The following is a 14947-nucleotide window of genomic DNA, read 5'->3' as shown; positions in this document are numbered from 1 at the left end:
AAACAAAACAAAAAAACCCGGTACTGCAGCTCGTGGGCTAAGGGTTGCCTGCACTAGGAAAAAGGCCAGAACCGCCTAAGAAAGCTGACCGGGGTGGGATGTGGGGAGCGGACTACAGTCACAAGCAGGCGCCCGGTAGGAAACGGACTGATCCGGCCAAAGGAAAAGAAGAGCGCAACAGGGGGAAGACCAGAGGCCTCGCAGGCTGTTGGAGAAGCCAAGGGATTGGCCGCGGGGCGAGGGAGAGGAGGGGAGGCGAGGAGAGGAGAGGGGGGGTCTAGAGGGAAGCCGGCCTGAGGAGCGTGGGTGGGGTTGACAAGAATGGGGGACATTGTGCAGTCCCTTTGGCGAACAAGGGGCATAATGAGGGAGCGTGCAGCGGCGGTGCCAAGGCGCGCAACAAAAAGCCTATTGACGGGGGCCGGGGCCGCTCCCGGCGCAGCCCGCATCACATGGCCCCCGAAGGGGCTATTTAAAGAGGGCCGCGCGGCCCTTTCAGCACCACTGGCGCTGGTCAGCGCCCTGCGAAGAGTCGGCCGCCGGGCAGCAGCAGCAGCATCTGAAAAGCAACAGCCGCAGCGGAGCCAAGGCGCCCTAGGCGAGGCTGGACAGGGCGGAGTCATGCCGCGGTCCTTCCTGGTGGACGCGCTGGTGTTGCGCGAAGGCGCCGGCGACAAGAAGGGTGGCACCTCGCCCGGCAGCCCGCCGCCGCCGCCGCTCTTCCCCTACGCCGTGCACCCCTCGCACCCTCTCCACGGGCTCTCCGCTGCCTCCGGAGGTGCCTGCCCCGCCGCGCCAGGAGCCACGGCGGCGGCGCGGAAGGCCGGTCTGCTCTGCGTGTGCCCGCTTTGCATGACCGCCGCCTCGCAGCTGCACCCGCCACCTCCGCCGCCCGCTCTGCCGCTCCTCAAGGCATCCTTCCCGCCCTTCGCCTCCCAGTACTGCCCGTCGCCCCTGGCCGCTAGGCCGGCCCCCGGAGGCTCGGCGGCAGCCGGCCACGCGCCCACCCTCTACCAGAGCGCCTACTCCCTGCCGGACCCGCGGCACTTCCACTGCATCTCCGTCGGTGAGTCGTCGTCTGGACGTCCTTTGGGATGGCAAGGGTGCGGGGCACAATCCCGGGAAACACGGGTGCGCGGACGGGTGGGGGGGTTGATCCTCACCTGAGAGCCTGGCCAGGGTGGTGCCAAGCGCGATCCACGCGCACGTGGACTAGGAAGCTGGTCTCACTGTTTCCAAGTAGCGCGTCAGGCCCTCACGTCTATAATTTGCAAAGAGGATCCACAGAACTGACTCGCGAGTAAGCGATCGAAGGATCGGAGTATTAAATGCGGGGAGGGACAGATCAGACACTCTCTCCTGTCCCAATTTCCTTGCGCGGGACCCCAAAGTTTAACACAACCTGCAAGCTGAGAGTGCGCACAGTTCAGCGCTGGGTGTGCAAGAGAGATTAATAGTCCCTAACAAGTCACTGGAGCCCGATAGATTGCATTAACAAATTGCCATTTGTAATGGGACGAGATCGCTTCCACGTGGGTTTGTTCAGTGCCAGAGACCTCTTGCCTGTGCCTGGCTCTCTATTCGAGAGGCGCGCGGTGTCCCAGAGCTGCGCGCCAGCGGCCTCCGATCTCACCTTGTCTGGCTTCCCTAGGCCTGGGGCTCTGGAGCTGTAGCAGCGCGTTCTGAGCCACCGCAGGCAAGTAAAGTGCGCGTAAAGTCCTGCAGCCCTATAAACTAGCAAGCCCTCATTGACTTCAGTGCAGCATTTCCCATTTAGGATCAAGTTACCAGATGGGATGCCAAGCGCAGCATGCCTATGTAGCAGGGGAAATGCGCATGGAACGCGTGGTGGGTTTTTGGAAGGGTCCAGAACCTTGCATTTCCCCTCGCTCCATTACAAATAGGCTGAGAGATATTTTCTCCCGCTCCAGATTCCTAGATAATCTTAACGAATTGATTATTTCATCCGGAATGCATTTAAACCTGAGTTTGCGGGGCCTTGGTTACACATTTTGGAGTCGTTGTGGGCTGTGTGGTTTGGGGATTTGTCGGCCCAGAGAGGTTTGCACCCAGCTGGTCTTGACTTTGCGCTTTTCTCCTTCCGCTCCCCAACCTCCCTTCCCTCCTGCAGACAGTACGTCGAGCCAGCTGCCCAGCAGCAAACGGATGCGCACCGCCTTCACCAGCACGCAGCTGCTGGAGCTGGAGCGCGAGTTCGCCTCCAACATGTACCTGTCCCGGCTGAGGCGCATCGAGATCGCCACCTACCTGAACCTCTCCGAGAAGCAGGTGAAGATCTGGTTCCAGAACCGACGAGTCAAGCACAAGAAAGAAGGCAAGAGCGGCTCGCACCGCTCCGGAGGCGGCTTGGCGCTGCACAGCTGCAAGTGCGCTTCCCTCTCCGCCGCGGCCAAGTGCTCCGAAGACGACGAGGACTTGCCTATCTCGCCCTCTTCTTCGGGCAAAGACGAGAAAGACCTCGCCCTGACGCCCTGAGAGGGCCAGTGCACCCTAGGCCAAACCGCAGCGCCGGTCTCTCTCCCCCCGATGTATAGCGATGAAATTGACGAGAGAGAGCCTTGGCTGGCCTTGTTGAAGACCGGGTTGGCTAGACAGACTCTGTAAATAAGTGTGGGGTGTTGTTGTTTTTTTAACGCTCCAGAGTTGTTGAGGAGGAGGGATATAATATATTCCCCACCCGGATTTGCTCTTTGGGTTTGGACTAGGTGACTCTTGGGTCCCTTCCAATTCTAGCGTTCTGTGATTAGGTCTCCACTCTGTTGTGAAGTGGGACGATATTAACTGAACCTAGCGAATGGAGATTGCCAATTCCGATATTTCTCTCTCTCTCCCTCAAAAAAACAAATACAAAAAGCGGGGTGGGAGTTCGGGAAGAGAAATCTGCTGCATCTCTGTCAAGGTCTGAGGATCCCTCTGCTTTGCGGCTGGATCCTAACCTTTAAGCGAACTCTCTCTCTCTTGCTCCCCTGAACCTGGCAAAAGGTAGATCTTCCGATCTACAGGGGGCTTTCCGTGGTCTTGAGAGACAGGGGCTTAAGCGGGAAATGGAGCGTTGCCAGTCACTGGGATACTTTGGTTGTTTATTTCTTTTTCTTTTTTTAAAAAAAATCTTTTGTTCTTCTTCTCCCTTGAAGGGAAAAAAGTCTGTATGATGATGATGATATGATGATGCTTCAGATCTATAGTGATGTGATTGTACCATTTTCTGTAATAACTGAGGGATATTTATTTATTTATTTATGTACATACACCTAGGAGCGCACAATAAAGGTTTTTTCATTAAAAAATAATAATCACTTACTTCCCCCCACCCTCACCTTTGCAGAAGGCGGAGGATAAATCACACACACCCCTCAGGATTTGAGGAATCTACTGGGCATTGGCGCCTTGCTGGCAAAGTGAAGCACTTTTTAAAAGCCCCATCGATTTCAATGGGGTGGAAATTAAGCACTTACTGGACTCCTGCCGCGGAAGCCCAAGAGATGTAGCCTGCCTTGCTTAGTTTGGGCTGGGTGGTGCTAGTGGTTCGGAATTCGATGCCGAAAGGAAGTCTTCTGAAGTCCCAAGTGGGAAATATAATTCTGTTGAAATCCGTTGGAGGTTAAATAACGCTTCGTTTGGAGCGGATCGCGCCCAGTCTCTTTAAACGGCGCATGCCTTGGTGATCCTTTCGTCGCTAAGACGGATGCATGGGTCTGGCAAATATTAGGCTTCCAACATATACGAATCTTTAGCGTTTAATATATATCAGTATATAAACATGCACACAGTATATACTTTGACATAAATCTCCAATTAATCGACGTTTGCCTTTTCTGCTTTCCTCTGAATAAAGTACAGAGGCAAATAAAATGCACTCCTATCAAAAGCTATTTAAAAAGAAATCATTCCTGCTTTCTCTTATTCCCCCTAAACTCCAATAGCAGGACTCATAATGTTTACTAAATTATAACAGAGGATGAGATGAAAATAATAATCTCCTTTTGAATTCCTAGCTCGATAGAGTTATCTGTCTTTAAGCAATCGGGGCTAAAATGTAATTTGAAGGAAACGTGTTAAAAATGCAACCTTAAAAGCTCAGTCCTCTCTTTCGAAAAGAAGCATTCTCTAAAGAGTCCACAACAGAGTTCTTATCCTTCTCATCTCAAATGTGTTCGGTTTGCAAAGACACAAAGAGGCATAGCTGCCAAGTTATCCCTTTTTTTAAGGGATTTTCCCTTATGCTGAATAGTCTTCCTCGCGAGAAAAGGGAAAACTTGGCAGCTATGCAAAGAGGACAGACTCCCCAATTTGAAATACGGCTTATTATATTTATTAGAATTAAATAATTAGCTGGAGCCTTTGTGGGATTTAAAACTATGTCCGGTCAATTTGTTCAGCATTTGCGGTGTTCCACAACTACCCCCCCCCCCCGTCGCCACTTATCGGTGTCGTTAAAATGTGAAAATAAGTTTGGCATTCAAATTAACCACAGGGTTTCCTTTCACCTAAATGTGCTCAGAACGAGCTTCCCAGTTCTCCTTAAACTTCAGAGCGCTTTGCACTTTTTCACTGCGCCCCAGTGGAGCAGAATGGATTTCTCCCCAGAGTCCGCAGTCTCCAACGCGCCTGCCGAGGCTTTTGCGCATTTCTCCCGTTACGCGCCAGCCTTTTGCCTGCTCCTTAAACACCCCATCTCCCCCGACTCCACCCCACAGAGATGTGTAGTTTTGTAAGTCTGTGGGAACAAAACAAGGCAGAGTAATGCAGCAGCCATAAGGGCCAACACATTTATTGTGGCATCATCTTTTGTGTGCCAAAACTCGCTTCATCGGAGGCATGAAGTATTATCCTTAGTTGGGCTGGATGGATAAACTGTTTTTCTCTGCTTAGGTTGACTAGAAACCATGGACAGAGAGACTGATAATAAAAAATATACCCGCGAAACATCATGAAATTCCGGGCAAAACGTTCTAGCTATCTTCATCCCTGATCTCAGGGATTCAGCGTAACATTTTGGGAACTGCAGAAAAGCGTCTGATCTATTTTGATCGCTGCGTACAAACGCCATGCTTTACAAACCTATCCCAGGTTGCTGTTTTGCACCTTGTTTTTTAGAAGAACAACAAAAAAGCTTCCTTAAAGTTCTGGGAATAAATAACCCAAGCCTGTGAAGCTTTACTCAGAGGGAAATCACACTAGATTCAACGGCATTCAATCCCCTCGCTTCCAAATAAGCGCGCACAGAATGGCAACCCTAGTCTCGCGGCAAAGCGCACTAGACGAGGGCCCTCATTGGCGTGCCTACCCAGAGGTAAACCCCACTGAGTTCTAGGGGACTTGCTTCTGAAACATGACGGGGCATGTCACAAAGATTTGTGGTATGTGTGTCATGTCAGGTAGTCTTTAATTTAAAGAGAGGGGGGAATTCCGATTGGCGATCATCAGATTAAGTTACAGGAATTTTGGCTTAATGAATTAGGGCTGCATTGCAGATACAGACACGGGCAGAACCATTCCAAACCCCAAAAGTAGTGTAATGTAAGGGAGATAACTCGGATTTAAAAGGATGTTTCTTCCCCTGAAGGGATGGTTGCTGTCGTTCTATGGGCAGAAGGTATGTGCTCATAGGCAGGCAGAAGTTAGAGGATGTTCCGTTCTGATTCACCCATGTCAGTAAAAGCAGCACTTGTTGAATGTTGACTTCTTATATGGCTGTTAAGGGCACAGAACCAAAACCCTTAAAATAAACAAACAAACAAACAAACAAATAAATAAATAAATAATAAACAAACTAAATTGGTCCTCAGGCAGCAACAGTAAGTTTTCATACTTGGAAGTAAGTTCAGTTGGTATGAATGGTAATTATTTTAAATAAAAACGTGGATAAAAGTGGAAACTGGAGGATGGATTCAATAATGGTTTGTAATGGGGTGCAGAACACCCAGAAGCAAATCATTTCAGGGTCCAAGCCTCAATCCAAGCTTTGGCAGAGGAGCCTCTATCAGTGCTAACACACAACTACATTTCCACTGTGTCATGTAAAGAAAGGCTCTTCTGGATTGGGATGGCAGAAGAACATTGGGATCATGGGAGAGAATCTGGAACAGGCCATTTAAGAGGCATCCTATTACCTATTCCAGAGTAGGAAGGCCAACACAGTTCTGTGCTCCCAAGAGTTGTTTTTTTATTGGGGGTAAAATGTGTCAGAGCAGAATATATCTGTGTCCACCATCTGTGCACTCCCCAGGCCATAGCTGAGGTCCCCTTGCCCCCCCCAAAAAATATTTGCGGGGGCTGCCCTCCCCCTAGATTCTAGGAATCTAGCAGTCCCTTACTCTATCTCTTTTAACCCAATGAAAACCCTCTCCTGTTTCTCCTCTTGTCTTCCACCCCTTCACAAATGATAGGTGTTATTATTTGTACTTAAGGTTTGTTGTTGTTGTTGTTGTTGTTGTTGTTGTTGTTGTTGTTGTTGATCACTTCATTTGCTGCCTTGGGTGTCCCGTTCTGTGGGACAGAAAGGCAGGATACAAATATAGCGTTCCTTTTTAAGACAGATTAAATAGGGTAAGTTGCTGCTCAACAGCCTGAGATGATGGGAGTGCAGTTTTGATTGCTGGATGGGACTCTACAATTCAGGGATGTGAAACTTGTGCTTCTCCAGATAGTATTAGACTCGGTGCCAGATTTACATACAGTCTGAGTGGGCCTCATAATGTAGGGAGGGCATTAGCTTCTTACCAATTAAAAAAAAAACAGGCAGATTTTACTAACAAGGTCCAGTTGCTTTGTAACATTAAACATGTGACATATGAGCCTATGACTGTATAATAGTTACACAAGTGAGTACTTACTGTTTAGTAAAGCTCATGGAGGCTTTAAAGCTATTCAAAATCAAATGCATAGCTGCCAAGTTTTCCCTTTTCTCACGAGGAAGCCTATTCAGCATAAGGGAATTTCCCTTTAAAAAAGGGAGAAGTTTGCAGCTATGCAAATGGTGAAGTCAGCTATGAAGCAATGTAAGTATTCAGATCACTGTCTATCATTATAGCATGCATTCTGAGAACATGCGAGGATTCTTCTACATTGCAGTGAATCACAAAAAATTCTAATTTTGACTTTTTGTGAAAATAATGAGTTAGTGATATGAAAGTGGTGCTAGTAAACGAAAGCGACAAAAAGAGCAGAAGCAAACACTCAAATGTCTAAAGCCAGTCATGTCATATGGCTTTGTACAGCAAACAGAAACTGTCCTACATAATCCCTCAGATACAGAACATTTCTGTTTACAGATAATCAAGTAGACTTCACTGAGCAGACTGAAGGACAACCAGTTTATATAGAGAACGCAGCCTCCCAAGAACTTCAAGGAGAATTGTTGTCAGTAACTAACACTACAAGTGCAGAAACTTATGGAGAAAGTCACAATAAAGTGACAGGACCTACAGTCAAAGAATTAACACAAGGCAGAAGTGGTGGACCTGTAAAAGGGTAAAAGAGTATTGGGAAATAATTTATAATGAACTGAAAAAAACGTTTAAAAGTACTTTTCAAAAAAAAACTAAAAAAAAAACTAGAGTCCTTTTTGTTGGGGATAACGCAGATGGAAATTCCCAGGTGTCAGAAAAGGTTATTTATGTATGCCACTACTGCAGCTCGTGTTTTGTTAGCCCAAAAATGGAAAACAAGTAAAGTCCCAACTAAAGAAGAACGGCAACTTTAAACTGATGGAATATGCGCAGCTTGCAGACCTAACACATAGAACAAGAAGAGCATAGTTTAAAGAAAATTGGAAAATGTTTATTGAATATATGGAGGGAAATTGTGTATATATGAAAACGTGGGGAGCATTAAGATAAATTCAACAGTGTAAATAAGTTTTGGTGGGTGCTATAATGGAATACTGATTGGTTTAGTTTATATAAAATATGCAGGGATTTATGTTGTGCAATATGAACCATGAAAAGAGAGGAAGGAAAGTCATTGATATCTTAAGGTTGTTTAAGTGAATATTCTAAAATGTAAAACAGAAAATTAATAATATTTTTATATATATTAAAAAGAATTAACACAAGACACTGAAGGAACAAGCCACGAGATAGTTACACCAAAAGAAGCAGTGGCAAACTCATTACTGTCTTAAATAATTGGAAAGCAAAGCAAATGATCTCAGTGAAAACTCTAGCATTGCAGACACAAAAATGCCAACTGTTCATGCATGCTGCTAGTGATTCCAGATACATAATGGTGTAGGTTTATGGACCACATTGAATGACAAGGAAATATCTTTCTGGATTGAGAAAGGTGCATTGGAATGTCAGCACTGGGATGGACCCTTTATCACTTTGAAGCAGACATACAAAAACCAGACCTGGTTCTGCTCAAATAATTTATTCTATTCCACCAAAGTAAATTTGGAAATCTGCCCTCGAGAACGACTAGTGTATCCTCCCACAAAAAGGAGAAGTCTACTGTTTTGTGTGCAAACTTTTCTCTAACCAAACTGCCTCAACTACAGCTTTAGCCTCTACTGGACTTGCTGATTGGCACCATGCTTATCTTGTTCTAACCCATGGGAACTCTTTAAATCATATGAACCCTATGCTACCATACTTAACAAAAAAGTGTGGCCAGATGCTCACATCAAAACTCACAGAGCAAATTAAAGCAGAGCAGGATTATTGGAGACACACACCTCAGTGAGTTTTTGCTGTGATTTCCCTTTGGCAGAATTGTGGGATGGAATACTGGGAGCAGACAAGTCACAACAGTTCCTAGAGTGTCCACTTGGAAGAACACCTGGAGGAACACCTGACCAGGTCAGTTTCCTGTTCCTCGAGACATGCAGATGAGATGGATTAGCTGGCAGATAAAACCCCTAGCCACAGGGCAATCTTGAGCAGGTCGGGAGCCCTGGCGCTGAGGCGCAGAGATCGCTCCGGCGCCCCCGCCCTCACAGCGCGCAGCACGGCTTCCGCGCGGCTTTGCCACGCAGCGCCCCACCTGCCGGCCCTGCACCACCGGGACTATACCTAGAGCCAGCCCTGCCTAGCCAGCAGCCATTCTCTCTCTTAGCCATCTCTTCTTCAATGGGAACACACCTCCAGAGAATCTACAGTTAGGATGGTTCTCTCTCTCGGCCTGCTTCCAAGAGAGAGACCAGATGGAGCCTTACTCTACTAAGTAGACTCCAGATTTATATATTTGTAACTTTTCTACGTAAGCCTGCCTTTCTGAGATTACGCTGTTAACTCAGGATGTCATGTGAGTAAACTCTATCTTATTTTAAGACTATTGTGTCGTGTATGTCTTTTAAGAGGGAGAAAGGGGATTTGCCAGGAAGTATAATATTGTTGTATAGGTTTTAACAAACCTAAACGCACACCTTTGCTGCGCACAAAAGGGGAATGTCACTCTGCTGATATTGGAAGCTTGATAACACAAACTTGGATAGGATCTACCGTATCTAATAATATATCCTAATCCACATCCCTAACATTCCCATAAGAATGTGGCTCAGCATTTAGGGGAGATGATGAAACATTTAGTTCACCAAACAATGGGAACTTTACTGGATGCTGTTAGTTTGGACCTCCCAAGTTCTCCTAGCCCAGGGCCTCCAGTTGCTTTAATCTGTCCCTGGTTGGACTCCAACTTCCACCATTCCCCACCATTGGATATGCTGGCTGGGACTGAAGGACGTTGGAGTTCAACAACAGCTGGAGGGCCCCAGGTTAATTCCCAGCCCTGCTATAATGCTAGGAACTGTGAGCAGAGCTGGCATATACCGGTACCTGTATGAGACATGGCTCTTAAAGTAGCCAAGGATACCCATGCACAAGACTGTCCTGTGTGGCCCAACCTGTGTCAGAACACTGAGGGGAGAGATACTTGGTGCTGGCCATCAGGCAATGGCTTTTCCCACCTGCCTTGCCCCACTCCCCAGCCCTAGAAGCCTTTGTAAGGGAGCTGTTGTGGGAATGTTGTGGATAGTAGGAGAGGATATATTTATTAAATGTTATACTTCTTCACTCACACTAGTGAGCTAGTAGCAGAGCACATTCCCTTGTACGTTGCAGGATGGATTCATTAGAACTATTTGAGTTAAGCAACCCAGTCTAGTCCAGATTGGATTGTTCCTGGTAAATACCCTTAAAAAAGATAAAGGGACCCCTGACCATTAGGTCCAGTCGTGACTGACTCTGGGGTTGCGGAGCTCATCTCGCGTTATTGGCCGAGGGAGCTGGCGTACAGCTTCCAGGTCATGTGGCCAGCATGACAAAGCCGCTTCTGGCGAACCAGAGCAGTGCACGCAAATGTCGTTTACCTTCCCGCTTGGAGCGGTACCTATTTATCTACTTGCACGTTGACGTGCTTTCGAACTGCTAGGTTGGCAGGAGCTGGGACTGAGCAACGGGAGCTCACCCCGTCGTGGGGATTTGAACCGCCGACCTTCTGATCGGCATGCCCTAGGCTCTGTGGTTTAACCCACGGCGCCACCCGCGTCTCAAATACCCTTTAGTTCCCTCTTAAAAACTATAATGACACTCAGTCTTCTTTTAAAGGTAATGATAAAGTTTACTTACATTCAGTTCACCATATGGTCCTGCAGGCAGGCTTTAGCTTGTAGTTACAGTTACAGAGAAACGTGTGGGTTCATCCTCTGTGAGGGATGGGCCCATGTGCTGCTGGCTGAGAGCCAGCAGACAGCAAAAGGCAAGATGGAATAAGGCGAAAAAAGGAAAGATGGCTGCGTGGGTAGCCCTTTTATAGGGTCTGCTAGGGTCACTCCCATCTACCTGGCCACACACTGGGGGAGGATGCTCCAGACCAGGTGTGCATAGCTGCCAAGTTATCCTTTTTTTAAAGGGATTTTCCCTTATGCTGAATAGGCTTCCTCGCGAGAAAAGGGAAAACTTGGCAGCTATGGGTGTGACAGGAAGTCCTCCTGGCTGGAGCAACATTCCCTTGTGTGTCCACTCTGGGCAAACAGGAAATGTTGTATTCGACTGCTTCAGTGAGTTTACATCCCACAGCTGTTTCGAGAGAAAGAGCTGTGAGAGGTGAGACACTTTGTCTTCATGGGGTGGTTGGTTTTACCTGTGCTGCCCCGCCTAAGCCCAAAGAACAGAAGGAAGCTGTTGCCACTGCCATTATGTGCATTTGTATTTTAATGGACTGCATAGAATGAAAATCATGGGTGGGGTGGAGAGTGGGTGTATGAACTTAACAGTGCTTAGTCTATTTTTTGGCTGCTATTTTGTTAATATTGTTGGTGTTGTTTTACAGATCATGAATGCTATAGTACTTTGTGAATCTTATAATATGACTTGTTTCATTTGTGCTTTTAGCTTACTTCTTAGTTGTTTTTCTGGGTGGTGCTTTATGGATTATAAAGGTTTTACAGATAATTTGTTAATTGTTCTATATGATTTGTGCTGTGTTTGCGATGTTCCTTTATGTTATTGTTATTTATTGTTTGTGAGCCGCTTTGTGATTCACTTGAATGAAAAGCGGAATGGAAATATAATAAATCAAATCAAGCAACTTAATGTGTAGGCATTGAAATGTAAATTTGTGCAGCAGCCATCAGAGAGCAGAATTTTTTTCAATGGCCATGTTAAAACTGAACACATAGGACTTGTCTACAAAATGTGGGTTGTTGTTACAGTCTTGGACTTTCCAGATTTTCCAAGGATTAAAAAATAATGCATTTAGTGTAGGGTGGAGATGGTGTCTGGGACAACACTGAGGTGAGGAGGATGTCATGTGGGTACCCTGACATGAATGGAAAGACAGGCTGGTGCAAAGCCACATTTTGCTCCAGTGTGGACAAAGTTAGTGGGTATGTTCTTTGCCAGGATGGTGGCTGCTTGTTTTTAACGCTTTATTTGGTTTTCCTGTAAAAATGATCGTATATAAGTTTATAATGAAAGTATTAGGGCTGCATTTTGTACAGAGGAGAACAAACTCTTTCTTCTGAAGTCTGTTTGTGTGCAGACTTTAGACAGTACAGTAGAAAAAGCAGTAGAAAATCACTGTGTAAAATGAGGCTGCCAACGCTGTTTAGACTGTACCTTGGAAAAGTAAACAAGTGGGTTGTCATGGCAACTCTAGATGCATGCAAATTCATCCTCAAATTTTCTGTATAAAATTCTTTAACATATTTTTTAAAAATGAGGATTTTTAAAATTCTGATTTTCTGGTTATAAAATTTGGACTGATTTTTTAAAATAAAAAATCATTTTTATTAGTTTTCCAATACAAACAGCCAATTATAAGATTCCAAATACAATATTCCAATTAAAAACAATAAACTTAAAAAAACAAAGTGTAATCCAAATTGTTAATTATTAATTTTTTCTGGACTCCCCATACGCTGGACCTCTGAAGCATATTTCCAATGTCCCATTCCTGCTCTTTGTTGTTTTCCTGTTTTCCACATTCTGATCTTATCGCTTTAAAGTTCTCCATCCCTGGCTCTGTGATTCTCAATCATGTCCAAAATAATATGTCCATCAAGTACAGTTTTATTAAAAATGTATATTTTTTTCAACTTGTTTAGCAGTGCAGCTTCTCCTTCCTCATTCCAATCTCTCTGATCCGAGCTGTTATCCAAATCTTCTTTTGAAGTTTCATGACACAGCAACTCCCATATCATTAAGTTGTTAAATTATTCCCATCCGGGCTGTTGTCCAAATCTGTCTTTGATGTTAGGCATATGTTTGCATATTGCAATGTAAATGAACTGTACTCCACAGGTGTAAATCATTTGATGATCAATCGGCTTTCGGAGACCACACAATCCCCCCTCCCAGGCCCTAGGAGGGGGGCTACTAGACATCCATTTAGCTTTCTTTCTCGCACTTAATGAAAGTTCTGCAAACAAATGCTTTGTATTTTATCTCAAATTATTGTCTCCAATCACTGTAAAGTCAGCCAACAAGCATCTCCCACTTCCCTCAAAACAGGGAGAAACTTTCATTTTTCTATTTTTGCTGCATCACAGGTGTCATCTTAATTCTTCTTTTCTTTATCAAGTCTTTCAAACCAAACAAAGTTGCGCAGTTAAGTGTCTAATTATAAATAGAAGTCCATCTGTACTCCTCGAAAAAAATTAGGTTTCTTAATGAGGCTTGGTGTAGAAAACCAATTGTAAGTGTTGAGAAGAAGAAAAAACATACCATCCTCTGTAATCCAAACTCCATGACTGGGAATCTCTTTGAAGTCCGAGCTTAAACGCCAGGGACTGTACAATTCTGCAGGTTTTTTCTCAATCTTCTTCAGTCCAGACTATGTCTGCTTATTGTCCAAATCTAATTATTTTATCAAAGCAGATATTCCCGGCTATGGAAGTCGCTTTTGGAGAGTGCCAGCCATACCATGCTCTGTGACCTAGTGTCCTGCCACTTGCACAATGCAAGCTGGCAATCTCGGACAATCTGCAGGTCTTCAAGACAGTCCTTCCCCATCCTGGGGAATCTGCCAGGCTAATTACCCCCATATCAGCCCTGAATTACTGGCACAACTGGGGGCCGATCGTATGGGAGTCAGCCATTTCCCACTGCCGGAAACAGGAAGTCAAATTTGGGCTGATTTTGAGAAAAACCTGCTAATTTTCAGAGATTTTATAGGTCAGTATATGCAGGCTTAGAAGCAAAAGATGCTGAGGTAGTCATATGCTGTACTACTTTAATATAATTCAATAATTCTTACCTGAGAACAATATTTTAAATACTCAGTACTGTGGGATGGAACACTGGGGCGGACAAGTCACAACAGTTCCTAGAGTGTCCACTAACAGGAACTCACCTGGAGGGACACCTGACTACAGGTCAGTTCCTGTTCCCTCAGACATGCAAATGAGTTGGATTAGACAAAAGCCCTAGCCTGCAATCACTCTCTCTCTTAGCTACTTCCTCCCTCGATGAGGACACATCTTCAGAGAATCTCTAGTTAGCATGGTTCTCACTCTAGGCCTGCAGCCAAGAGTGAGACCAAATGGAGTCTTACTTTACTAAGTAGTCTCTAGATGTATATATACTTGTAACTTTTCTAAGCAAGCCTGCCTTTCTGAGATTATGCTGTAACTCAGGATGAAACTGTAAGTAAACTCTATCTTATTTTATAAACACTGTGTTGTGTATTCTTTTAAGAGGGACAAAGGGGACCTTTGCCAGGAAGTGTAATATTGAACTATAAAGTGTAATATTGTTATAGAGATTCTAGCGAATCTAACGCACATGCTTTGCTGCGCACAAAAGGGGAATGTCACTCTGCTAATATTGGAAGCTTGCTAACACAAGCTTGGATAGGATCTATCTAATAATATATCCTAATCCACATCCCTAACATTCCCATAAAGGGTTATGGGCCCAGGACTGCGTATTTTTGTGTATTTTTGAAGGATTGCTTTGGATTGTGATTTTGAACTGAGTAGGATTTTTTCAGTTAGAACTTCCTGGTGAGCACATGGTCTATTGTTCTCCAGTGTGCCTAGGGGATTAGCTACCCCTCCCCTCCCTCAGAGTTTACAGCACTGAGAACTCAGAGGCAGTGAAGATTATTTTGCATTTTGAGATATTTTTAGAGATTTTGATTTTGGAATTTTTGGCAAATTTTTGAATTTTGAGAAATTTTTAGAAGTTTCAGATTCCAAGATGGCTTTTGCAGATTTTGATAGTGGAGTTAACCTAGGATTAATGGCTTTAGATGACCACAATTACGTATTTTGGAAACAACGCCTGATAGCATTTTTAGATGCAAGGAATGTTTTGGATGCCATTGAAAATCCTATGCCTACTGGCGAAACAGAAGAGGATTTAGCAAAGATAGCAACTTGGAAACGCATGAACAGCGAGGCCAGACACATAATTTTGAGTGGACTTCGCAATAAGCATCTGACGTCAATTAATAGCAGAGATGATGCAGCGCAAATCTTAAA

The 14947-nt window shown here is 45.1% G+C and overlaps 1 protein-coding gene across 1 annotated transcript; it reads left to right on the top strand.

Moving 5' to 3' along the window:
- The first annotated feature begins 363 nt into the window (after window positions 1-363).
- GSX1 (GS homeobox 1) lies at window positions 364-2496 on the top strand. The gene is made up of 2 exons (XM_035116296.2): window positions 364-1066; window positions 2132-2496. The coding sequence occupies exons 1-2, from the start codon at window positions 364-366 to the stop codon at window positions 2494-2496; spliced, it is 1068 nt and encodes a 355-aa protein (XP_034972187.2).
- The last annotated feature ends 12451 nt before the right edge of the window (window positions 2497-14947 follow it).

This window comes from Zootoca vivipara, chromosome 4 (assembly GCF_965207765.1).
Source record: "Zootoca vivipara chromosome 4, rZooViv2.hap1.1, whole genome shotgun sequence".
Classification (NCBI taxonomy): domain Eukaryota; kingdom Metazoa; phylum Chordata; class Lepidosauria; order Squamata; family Lacertidae; genus Zootoca; species Zootoca vivipara.
The sequence above is the reverse complement of the archived record's forward strand: the minus strand, read 5'-3'. Positions and strand labels throughout refer to the sequence as shown.